Here is a 13,088-nt window from a genome sequence, read left to right on the forward strand (position 1 = left end):
CACTAGCTACATATGTCTATCTAAGTTTAAATTTAAATACAATTAAAAAAAATCATTTCTGCAGTTGCCTTAGCTACATTTAAAGAACCACATGTGGCTAGTGGCTACCATATTGGATAGCACAGGTATGGAACATTTCTATCACTGCAGAAAGATATATCAGGCTACACTTATCCAGACCAAAGCATATTTCCATTCATGCTATACTAAGAACAAAAGATACTATTAATGAAGAAAAGGTCAAATCAATTAGACAAATCTTGAGTTAAACAGACATTTATGCATATATGTATGTATGTTGTATTCACTGGCCTTCTGGGAACATTTAACAAATTAATGTGGGGACTTCCCTGGTAGCACAGTGGTTAAGAATTCACCTGCCAATGCAGGGGACACGGGTTCAAACCCTGGTCCGGGGAGATCCCATATGCCGCAGAGCAACTAAGCCTGTGTGCCACAACTACTGAGCCTGAGCTCTAGAGCCCACGAGCCACAACTACTGAGCCCACGTGTCACAACTACTGAAGCCTGTGCACCTAGAGTCCGTGCTCCACAACAAGAGAAGCCACCCCAGTGAGAAGCCCACGCACCACACCTAAGAGTAGCCCCCGCTCGCTGCAACTAGAGAAAAGCCTATGCACAGCAATGAAGACCCAACACAGCCCAAAATAAATAAATAAATAAATAAATTTTTAAAAAATTAAAAAAAAAAAAGAAATATCTTCATGGAACTCTAAGCTTTAAGAATTGAAGATAAACACCAGCATTTTTCAAAGTGGAGTGTGAGTATCCCTGGGTACAGAGAGTGTAACAGAATCAGTCTGCAGTTGCTCAACTTGTCTATATACTCTTTCCAGAATCAATCTGCCCAATAATATGCCTACAAATAAGTTTTTATGCCAGTTTCTCCTCCCCTATCTCCCCTTTGACAATCATCTCCACCTTACAAAAAAATGATATACTTCTCAGCCCACCAGAAATTTACCATGGGGCACTGCCCCAAGGAAGCATCTGAGGTTACAAAAGAATAATTAAAAACACTGGTTATTTGCAAAGCCTCTTGCAATCAATGCACATAATCCCAGAGAGGCATTTCCAATAAAATTTTCATTTCAATTTTGAATATATTAGCATATTGATAAATAATTATGCTGTTGCAATTAGTGTTGCTTTAAGCATTATTGACAATTCTAATAAAAATTTAAAAACTCATAGATCTTTAGTGGTAGGAAATTTTAAATATTCAAATCATATACATATTTTTGGTAGTGAAGAATGATACAGTTCTCTGAGGTACTGGAAATAGAAATTCAAGGAGAAAAATCGAAGTTCGAGGAAAAAGAGCAACATAAAATATTGAGGATCTTGTTTTTGTTTCTTTTAAAATTGGCTGTGATATTTAGATTCCACCAAATACATTTAAAAGAATAATGGAAGAGTGTTGTTTTAAGATATCAATATTTACAATGCACTGTGGATTACATCTCCTGTAACCATTTATAACTATGAAATAACATCAGATGACCACTTTAAAATGTTTGGAGGAGGGAATATAGTTTTTGAAAATTCCTTCTTTCACCAACAGAACATGGCATGCTGTCCCACATCATATTTTTGCTGGTGTTTTGAAATGTTATAATAATAAAAATGGCAGCTAACCTATACTGAGAGCTTATTGTGTGTAAGGCAGTAAGCATGTTTTATATATATTAAATAAATGAATCATTTTCCCCCAACTTTATTGAAAAATATTTGACAAATATAATTGTATGTACTTAAAATGTATAACCTGATGATTTGATATACATATAAACTGTGTAGTGATTAACAAGAGCAAGATAATATACATCCATCACCTCACATAGTTAACTTCTGTGTGTGGGAGGTGGAGAATGCTTAAGATTTACTCTCAGAAACTTTTAAGTATCCAGTACCATATTATTAACTATTGTCACCATGCTGTACATTAGATCCTCAGAACTTATTGTCCTTATAACTGAAAGGTTGTACCCTTTCACCAACATCTCCCCATTTTCCCTCTCCCCTGGCCCCTGGAAACTACTCTTCTATTCTCTGTTTCTGTGAAAACGACATTTTCTTTTCTTTTCTTTTCTTTTTTAAGATTCCACTTATAATATCTCATCTAATCTTAAAAAAAACCCTTTCTGGTATGTATTATCATCACCTCTGCCTACAGACGAGGAATCTGAGCCACAGGCTGGTTAAGCTAGTAAACTAAAGTTACATAGCTATTGAAAATTGAAGCTGGAATTTAGCCCAGGTGAAACCAGGCTGGTCTTCATTCTGTGATACACTGCACACTATTACCTACTTAGATATGTTTTCCCATCTACATGATCAAGTGTTGAAATCTTATCTTTTCAGGTAGGTCTGCAACTTTCTCTATGCTCCACAATACCCAAGGTTTAGTTTTACCCATAAAACAAGTTTAATAAGCATTTGCTGCTTACACATTTAGAATTTTTAAGAATTTCTCTCCTCCATCTAATAATTAAAAGTGGCCCTCTTGAAACATCAAAAATTAAGGATTATAGTAACCTTCTACCTTATTTTTGGTAAGAAACTTAAATCCATATATTTGACTAGAAAAAGTGGAAAGATATACAAAACAAGTTTAATAGTGATTATCTTTTGGTATTGTCATTAATTATTAGATTTAGATCTTTAGTTTCTTATTGTTTACATTTTCTTATTCTTTAGATTTTCTATGTTGGGCATAGATTACTTCTGTAATAAGAGAAGAAAATATTAGTTACTAAGCCACTGTATAGAATTCACAAGTACATAAAACAAAGGGAAAAGAAAAGGATCCAAACAAGCAAGAAACAGCACCATCAACATAGGAAGAGTGAAGCACAGGAGGTGAGTCGGAAGGTCTGGCCTGAACACTGGGGAGGGCTCGTTTCTCCTTACCTGGAATCAGGAAGCCACAGGGCCCTGGCAGCCCTAGGAGCAGGGTACACATTCAGACAAAGCAAAAGCAAAATATTTCACTTGTTAGACGTTATGAGAGGAATTTCCAGAAATTGTGTACTCTTCATTTCTCCATACATTTTAAAGAAAACTTAGTCATTTCCAATGGATTATTTCTGTGATTTATTTCAAAATAAATTCTTTCCTTGGGCTCCTCATGTAACTGCTCTGTCTTCTCCAAGTATGGGAAGAAACAGTAATTATTTATTGGAGTTTTTCAGCTATACCCATGAAATCTAGCAGCCCATGGTTTTCTTTTTTCTTTTAAATTAATACGGTGAAGTTTTATTTACAGAAGTACAACTGGTTAAGAACTATACCTTGACATGTAAATTTTTTGGAGGGAGTTGTGAGTAATAGTTTATCTGCCATTTCTCCAGGACCAGCACAGCGAGCAATTCCTGGTTCTTTGTATTCCGACTTTACCCAGTCGGATAACCACTGCATGTTACAATCACAGTAAAGAGGGTTGGCTCCAATTGCTCTGTAAAACAACACAACAAAAGCACACACACACAAGTATGGAAGCACCGTTATTATTTCCTAAGGGACCATAATTTATGGTGATACTCAGTAGAAAATCCCTATACATTTATTGATAAAAATTTAGAAGAAAATGGAGGCATTGGGGATTCCCCATTTTCCTGAATTATGTGCAACTGTGATTTAGTGAGTTGTCACCAGTGTTAACACTTACCTGGCTTTACAAATTCTCCTTGTATTTTCAGACAGTTTTATACTGCGTGCAAGCACACCCCAAATGCACATTAACACTTCCTTCATTCACCAATGATTTACTTAGAACCCAATCATTATGCCAGGTTCTGGGGACCCGAATATAAATAATACATTATTTTTAACCCCAAAAAACTCCTTCTGCAAAGGTGATTAACATAGACTCATACATACAAGTAATTTTCATTAGAAGTGGTATAGCAGAAGAATTTACAAGATAACTATGAACAGAGGGTAACTCTTCTAGGAGACTGGTGGTTTAAGAAGTCTGAGCTTTTAGATATTTAGTTTTAAGTATGTGGAAAAGGTTGGAAAGGATGTTTCAGGGTAAAGAACCAGTAAAACGCAAGAAGATAAGGAAGGGCGTAAAATAATAAAGACGCATAAAGCTAGTTCCCCAGAGCTGATTTGGAATTCCATTGGACGTTTGTCCCTTTAAAGTTTTTCATTTTAGAACTTTGGTTCCTACTCACATAAGCAGTTGTAGTGATAGGAAAAGTAATCAAGATAATGCTTGATTATAAATGCTAGCTATTTATTGTATCATTATGATATACAGGAATTGTGCTAAGACATTTATATGAAATACCTCATTTTATCCTAAATAGAAACTCCATGAGATCAACATTAGTAACAACCCATTTTACAGATTAAAAAACTGAGGCCAGAGACATTAACCAATGGATTCACAAATTTGCCAAACTTGGGCACAAGTAGTGTGTGCATAAAGTAGCATTTAATTCTGATTTATAATTAACTTCAGATTAGTAATGTTTCTAGGTATATAGTCTAAGCAAAATTATTCTCTTATGAAGAGACTTTCAAAATATACTTACAAAACCGTAATACTTTATATTGCAGCTGTTTTAATGTCAAACTCTAGCCAAGAATTGGAGTGAAGTAAATGTTATGCTCATATGTATGTCAGATTCAAACCTTTCTTTTAAATTAAAAATGAGGAAAATGATGTTTTTGAGTCATTTGATCTCATCTCTACTGACATTTGCTAAGTCCTTACTACGCCAGGAGAAACAGTAAAAACTGTGAATGGAGCATAGCTCTCTCTGGTCTGGGGTGTAAAAGACAATTGCATAAAATGAAATACATGACAAATAGGATGCATGACAAAGAAGATCCAAATTGCTCTCCCTGTTGGGGAGGATGGTCATATAAAGGACAATCCTACTTAGCTCAAGCAGCACCTTTCCCACGTAGACTTTTCTGATTCATCACCCTAACACTAGTTGAACAGCCACTTCCTTCTCTAGGCGGCATTCCCTGCCGCAGTGCCACAGTCCTGCACCCCTGAGCCAGGGGTCTCATTTACATGGGATCTCAGGCGAGTGATTTCCATGGAGTTTGTAGAGAAGTGGACCTGATGTCAAATTTGAGGTTGGAGCAGGGGCTCACACATGAAAAAATGGAGGTCTTGCCTCCAGGTACCTAGAATGGAAGGGATATTGACAGCAGCAGTCCCATTGACAAAAACCTACACTGATAACACAGCCCCTATAAGGGAAATTCAGATGTAGCATGATTGACTAATGGCTCCTATTCTCTGCCCATCCCCTTCTCTCAATTTTCTAAACTTCTTATCTTCTGGAGTTTGGTAGACTTGAAGAGGAGGGCAAATCCAAGAAAAAATATGGCAAGTAACTTCTTCTGGAGAACCACCAAGGGCCAACTGATATTGATATTTAAGCTGAAGCAGATAACTGTCACCAGGTGATGCCAAACTCAGCCTGACCTAAGAAGGCTTTGGATTCTAGGGCTGTTCTCTGAACTTCCTTCCAATTTGCCAAGGCCTTAACACTACAGCTAAAAATAATGGAACAATGGAATTTAACCCAGTTGTGTGCTTTGGACCTCATTATTAAATTGTTTTATTGTACTTCCAAGAAATATGGAGGTACAAACAGCCTGCTATGAGAGAGAATGCAAAGGAAAAAAATTTCAGCCAATATGAGGATTTGGCTGTTTCCCTCTCCCACACCATAATGTCTTAAACTTTGTCTAATTTATTTCTGCATGGTGCCATAGTCACTGCTGAGTAATATTTGCTAAATAAATGAATCCAGTTTGAGCAAATCAGGATATGCTTCCTTGAGGAGGTGATATTTGGGATATGACTTGGAGAAGCAGGGTTTGGGCAGACTGAATTGAAGGGGAGCTGATATTTAGAATCAGAGAACATTAAAGAAAAGGCATAGGCTAGGAAGTTGGGGAGCCATGTTTGTAAGAAGAGACATTTTTGAAAGCAAAGAGAGCTCAACTAATGGGGAGTTAGGGCCAAAAGGATAAATTAAGGCTATTTTGTAGAAGGCACCATATCTAGATTGAAAATCTTTACATCTTCTTTAAAGATGGAACCAATCACATTTTATGATGTGACAATAAAAATGGTGGCAGAGGATCATTTGTTCCAAACTCACTTGCCAGGGAGAGTTTGACCCTAAACCCACATTCATGAACTAGATACTCACAGGTGTGATAATGCAGAAAGATCGTTGAAAGCACCTTCAGGCACAACCGAAATGTCATTTCCATGTAAAGAACTAAAAGCAAGAAAAAGCAAAATTAAATTTCCTATTATTTCAGGGAGTTCAGAAAAATCCCCATGCATATATGAGACTTTAGTTTATAACAAGCTTTTAAAATTAGTGTAGAAAATATGGTGTATTCAATAAATAGTCTTTACACAACTGGGTATCTATTTGGGGAAGCAAAATGTTAGTTCCTTCTTCACATCATATGCATAAAGTTAATTCTAGATCGAAGAGTTAAATGTAAAAATAAAACTGAAAGTGTATTAAAATATAGACGAGCTCCGTTTTATAAATATGGAATATGGAAGGCTTTTTAAAGCACTATATTCTAAAACTCAGAAATCATAATGGAAAAGAGTGATAAATTTTTGACAATGTAAAATATATCCATAATATAAAAGATTACAAAACAATAAGGTCCTACTGCATAGCACAGGGAACTATATTCAATATCTTGTAATAAACTATAAGGGAAAAGAGTCTGAAAAAATATATACATATATGTATATATGTGTGTATGTGTATACATATATATATATATGTATACACATACACACATATATAACCAAATCACTTTGCTGCAACCAGAAACTAACACAACATTGTAAATCAACTATATTTCAATTAAAAAAAGATTACATATAAAAAACAGAATAGGAAATATCTGCAACATATGTAAGCTATAAAAAGACCTGCAAACTTAGAGTCAAGTGCATAAAGGCAGCTATGTTAATAAGGAAAAGACAAAGAAACCACAGAAAATGGGAATTGATACAATCAGGCTCATAGAATAAGAAATACAAATGCTCAATAAACAAAATATACTCAAATGTTCTAGTAATTGGAATTGCAAATTAAAAGAGGAATGGAAAATAATGTTCCATCTGTCATATGACAAAAATGAAAGGATTAATAATACTTAATATTTACAAGAGTGCTTTGAAATAAGTACTCTGTTAAAATAGCATTGGTGGAAAATAAATTGTAAGTTGTTTTGGGGGACAACAAGATGACTACTTTTGGTATTCTCCTAATATGCTTGACAGTAAGATGGATGTATAGAATGTTCATTCCAGCACTGTATAGAATAATGAAAATTTGGAATCAAACCAAATGATAGTAAAGATGAGGATGCTTAAATAATTTATGGTCCCTTCATTCTATGGAACCCTCTTTACCAGTTAAAGAGTTAAGGAATATTACATATGATGGAATGGAAAGTCTAAAGTCTAAAGCATATTGTTAAATAAAAATAGCCAATGACAGACTAAGAAAAACCCTATTTATGGTTTTTAAGTTATACAGCTGTAGGCATACATATATCAATACATAAAAACAAACATAAAAAAGGACCAGAAGAGAACATTGAACTGTTTAACTGTCAATTCTGGGGAGAGGATTGGGATTGAGGACCACATTTTATTTCATGTACTTTAAGATAAATTTTGTATAGTAAAAATATGTTGTGTTGCATTATATAACTTTTAATGAAATTAAAATTTCCTAAATTTCTTGCAAAATTATTAGATCTATATAAAACTACATCTTAATATCATATATTATCAAATAAGTCACCCCAGCGACAACATGTTACAAAAGAGAAAATTATGTTGTCCAAGTAAAAGCTGTTGAGAATTGATACCGTAAGATAGAATTTTCCCATTTCCAAATTTTTAGTAAATCTGAATTTATATAACCCAAAATACCCCAAAATAAACAAAGCAGTTAAATCATTAAAGAGACAACCCAAAATCCAGATGCCTGAGAAAAGAAGTATTTTGTTAAACATAAGATGCTTACAGTAATCGAAGAGACTTCAATCCATCGAAGGTTCGAGGAGGAATGCATCTCAAACGGTTGTAACTAAGAATTCTGAAAGCACACGTAAGCCAATTTGTTTTACTCAAGTATCCCCAAATGGCCAAATGTCATTTTAAAAAATAAAGCAGTTAAGAAAAGTGTTACTTTAGCATCTTATAAATTGAGAATATTGACGCATAATATCCTTTCAATCTTTGTGCTGCTTCGCCAACACAACATATTTATTTCTAAAATATAGTCTAGAATGCTTCCTACCACTACTGTTGCTGTTGCCTCAACTGTGTCCTTCCTAAGGTGACTTCCTCTGAAAGTCTGTCTTAAGGATCTCTCCCAAACCTGCCACCAATACAAATTATTCTTTGTTTCTTTTATAGAACCCAACACTTTTTTTTTTTTCTTTTGCAGTACACGGGCCTCTCACTGTTGTGGCCTCTCCCGTTGCGGAGCACAGGCTCCGGACGCGCAGGCTCAGCGGCCATGGCTCACAGGCCCAGCCGCTCTGCGGCATGTGGGATCTTCCTGGACCAGGGCACGAACCCGCATCCCCTGCATCGGCAGGCGGACTCTCAACCACTGAGCCACCAGGGAAGCCCCCCAACACTTTTTATACTATCTGTATTTGTTTACTGAGGTTTTTATTTGTCTGTTTCTCCCAACAATATTAACATTCCTTGAGGGCAGAAACTCTGTCTTGTTTACCAGGAATGTCCAGTGAGTTAAGGAATTAACTTAGTACCATACTTCCTACTCACAAGGTGAGGAGCTGAGTCATGTTGCTGAAGCTCTGATTAGAAAGGGTGCTTATTCGGTTGTTACTTAAGTCTCTAAAAGAGAAAAAGAAAGAAATGGAGTCTACTGTTACCATAGAAATTGACATATTAGAGATTCTTAGAAAGAAAAGGTTCTTCTTGCTCACAGTTATAGCAGCATTGTTAGGACTCAGCTTTTATCTGAAAATAACAAAACATTGGGTAATCCTCTGGGGTAGACTGTAATGTTATTCATAATTATTCATGCCGAAGCCTGCTGAAATTAGAAGTGACCATGTGCCTTGCTTTGGCCAGTGAAGTGTGGGCACCAGCGCTGGTTTCACTTCAGAGCAGAAGCTTTAGAGCTGAGACTCTTCTCATATCCCTTTGCTCCCACATCTGCAAGGCTCCTATATTCCACAGAGAGGCTGTACCCATTGCCTGGTCCCAGGGCAAAGACACGTGGAGGCCATTCACAACAGACACATTTGATAGGTGAGAAATAAACCTTTGTTCTTGAAAGTTCCATCAGTTACACATACTTTATTTTCACTGTCACATACAAATATTCAAACTGGATAACTGAAAGAATCCCTCATTTAGTTACATTACAATGTCTTCTTTAAAAACAACACCATAATTAAAAACTTTGCCTGTGGCAAAGTCACTGGCACCTAGATGGTCCTTAGTAAATGTCTGTTTAATAAATGATAAGTAAATGAGAGAGATGTGGATTTTTTATCAATGCTAAATGGGTATTTATAAGTGTAATTTGTACTACAGGTTGTAATTTATGTTCAGTGAACTTGATCTTATTTTTATTACATATAATATATACATGATATATATAATATAATGATACATAATACATATTATAAATATAATACTGTAATGTATAATGTATTTTAATATATAATAACATCTATATAGTGACATATTATATATGTTTTGTATTTTGCTTTAGAAAAAATTTAGTAAATATATACATACATTCACTCACATATATATGACAATGTGATACACATATTAGTGAATATTCACTAATTTTTATCTAAAGCAAAATGCCAAATATATGACTAAAGGAAGATTCATGAATAAATGGAAGATTATGGGTCATAATTTATGTTCATCTATGTCTCTGTGTGTATTTATGTTCACTATATTTTTCTGAAGCAAAATATATGAAGAAATGCAAGGTTCAGAAAAGCTGCTGAAGATTATCCACATTCCCTTATTAAAATACCAAAGTATCAGTAAAATGGACCAATGAAATTGTGAAAATGGTAGGAATGTTATAGGAGCTTTATAATCCATCTTCTTAGTTGCTGAAGTACTATGGCTAAATTTTAAAAAATAAGTACATCGATACTAGCAGAAGTTACTTGCCTAGAGTTGTATAATAAGTCACTGGTAAAACCATTTCTGGATCTATAAATTCTCATTTTTCATTTCCAAACTGGTTTTAAATAATCACATGCTGTCTCACAAATGACCCAATTCTGCTGAAGTGACCCTTTGGAAATGGCAACAATTTAATGGTTTATTTAACAGAACAAATGTATGTAATCAGTTCTTGCTGCTATTAAATAAATAACTAGAGGCAGAACAAGATATCTTAGAGGATGTTCTTTTTGCTTAATTTAATCATTTGTCATTTGAGCAGTTCTATACACTTCCTACAAAGTGTTTGGTTTTCACATACATTTAAGGAAAGCTGAAAAGGATCAACAGCCTCCACGTGCTTAGGGTAAAGTTCACAATGAGAAACATAACATTTTCTGCTACCTAGGTTTCTAGAATTCACTAATTAGGAACAAACCCGCTTTTTTCTAGGAACATTGGAAATATAAGACAGCATATTTACTCTAAAATCAGATAGATGTAAAGATAAAGTATTTCCCTTTATATCCATTATCGTTGCTGACTTTTTTGTTTTGTGACAAGTTTTATAAATTACCAACAAGGCTACTCTAAGTGTGACATTATATATAGTAAGATTATATCTTTTTAAAAATATAGTGTGCATAACTAGATTGAAATGAAATGTTTGTATGTTTACCTATAACCTTGTATTTACAACTTAAAGATTGTAAAAATTGTTTACATAATGAAAGAGAGATGCTACTTTAGGAGGACATCAAACTGGTAAAAACAATTCAATGTTTTGACATTTATACTCAGAATGTCAGTATCTTTGTCAAATTTACTTAAATACTATATGAGTAAATATGGATTTTATAAAATAAATTTTAATACTGGAAGCCCATTTGTTAATTCATAGTGTATTAAATAAGAAAATCAAGCCTAATAAACTATATTTATAATATATTCTCAGTAAAGCTATTACTATCTACTCTGTTTTATTTAAAGTCGAGAGTAAAAACATTGTTTTCCATTTTTTTTCCTTGGATTGTCATAAAATAGCTCATATTCATCTTCAGTAGAAGTATGCAACTTACTGCCTTTCTATAATTCTCTGATACTTAGACTTCATTGTATTTGTACTTTGAATAGAGGAGGACCTTTTTCTAAGATGCACCATTGCCTGATTGATATTCAATGAAAATGTGGCTAGTGATCCAGAACCACAGTGAGCAAGAAGGGAAGCATCTAACTGAAGATGATTTATATTATCTGAAAGGTTCACTAAATCTTCTGTCCCTTGCTATCCCCATTTTCATGAAATAAAATAAGAAGTCAAAGACAGAAAAATACATTACTCACATAAGTGTTAAATGCTTGTAGTTAGAGAGTTCCTTAGGAACCAGTGTAAACTGGTTTCCATCCAGATACCTGAAAACAAAGAAACAATATTATTTTTTTAAAAAGTAACAATAGTGAATCCTCAAATAGTTGAACAATATTTCACTCTCAATTGAAGCAAGGAAACACTTGGAAATTTCAGCTTTAAGATGTCATGTTCCCAGCTAGGACTGCTATTTAAGAGAAGTAAAAAAACCACAGTTGTCCAATCCAGTAGAATTCTTTTGTGGATTACTTAGGCTAAATTATAAAACCAAGGAGAGACTGGTGAGTCCGGTTCTTTGTGGTTTATCTAAGAAGGCAAGGCATGTATCCAACCATTTGTGTGTCAGAAAGAAGGGTCATTCAATCGCCTATATTTTAAGTCAGTCTTCAGTTCACCTGTGTTTATGTGGAAACAACACCATGAAATGCATTCACTACTGGCAGGAAGTTGCTACCACCAGCAAGACCAATCTTTGCTGCCTTACTTTGTATCAACACACTTAGTAAATAACAACGGATGATTCAAAGGATATATTTGGGAATTTGAATGTAATTAGATTTCAGTTAAAAAAATCTTAGAAACAGTTCTACCCTTGTACATCTGCTTGGTAATATTAATTTTAGAAGGTTTCATAGAAAATCACAACATTTATCAAGTGCACAAGTATAGCACAGTAACAATACAGTGATAAGCAAATAACTACATGTAAGTAAAATTTCCCTTTCTGATTAGAGTCAGCAGAATGATCAGAAAATAAAAAGTCTTTGGGCTAACAGTCAAGACACAGAAGTAAATGAATGCTTAAAGGTATATCCATGATGTCACAAAAAGAAAAATAATTTCATCTCCTCCCAAGGCTGTTCTTTCCCAGAATGTAGACGGTGATGGGTAAAAATGTCTTTCAGCAACTTGGGCCATCTGGTTATAGATGTGCCCACAAACAATTCTGCCACATTGGGCATGTTGCCCACCCTGCCCCAGGGCTGTGGCCTATCTCCATATCTGAGGTTGAGGTTTGTATTTTTGCTGGATATAGAAGTAGCTGAGAAACTGCCTAAGATAGCTATCTATTTCAAATACTTCAAAATGAAAAAAGTTACATAAAAGGCACAAGTTATCAAAATATGTAATGAATATGTGATTAAGAGTCAGGCTTTTTATGACTTCTTATGCTTATTCAAATTTTCTGACTTCATGTTTCAACTTCTCTCCCCTCTTTTCTCTAGCTAAGCATTTCTTGGTACCACTAGAGGGAAGCATAATCCCATGTACTTCAGCACTTTTCCTTTACTCTAAAAAGCATCTTAACACAAAGCTAAAAAGGTTCAGAATGTGCACTATGAATGCTTACAAGTAAAACAATCTAAGAGAGAAACTATATGGAACTGATTAAAAATAATGGATACCATTTGTTCAAAACTGTCCACCACTACATACTTATATTTGCCAAATTCTTTAATAATTTAATATAATATGCACATGGAAATTTTCTAA

General features: G+C 34.5%; 1 protein-coding gene across 2 annotated transcripts in view; it reads right to left on the bottom strand.

Moving 5' to 3' along the window:
* The window catches only part of SLIT2 (slit guidance ligand 2), a 405,484-nt gene that overhangs the window by 67,418 nt on the left and 324,978 nt on the right, over positions 1 to 13,088 (bottom strand). For both annotated transcript variants that reach the window (XM_060103633.1, XM_060103629.1), the window contains 5 exons: positions 11,570 to 11,638; positions 8,849 to 8,920; positions 8,076 to 8,147; positions 6,213 to 6,284; positions 3,315 to 3,478 (listed from right to left, as the gene is read on the bottom strand). In XM_060103633.1, coding sequence (XP_059959616.1) covers positions 3,315 to 3,478; positions 6,213 to 6,284; positions 8,076 to 8,147; positions 8,849 to 8,920; positions 11,570 to 11,638 — 449 coding nt within the window. The remainder of the gene's footprint in view (positions 1 to 3,314; positions 3,479 to 6,212; positions 6,285 to 8,075; positions 8,148 to 8,848; positions 8,921 to 11,569; positions 11,639 to 13,088) is intronic.

Source organism: Mesoplodon densirostris, chromosome 1, assembly GCF_025265405.1.
Source record: "Mesoplodon densirostris isolate mMesDen1 chromosome 1, mMesDen1 primary haplotype, whole genome shotgun sequence".
Classification (NCBI taxonomy): domain Eukaryota; kingdom Metazoa; phylum Chordata; class Mammalia; order Artiodactyla; family Ziphiidae; genus Mesoplodon; species Mesoplodon densirostris.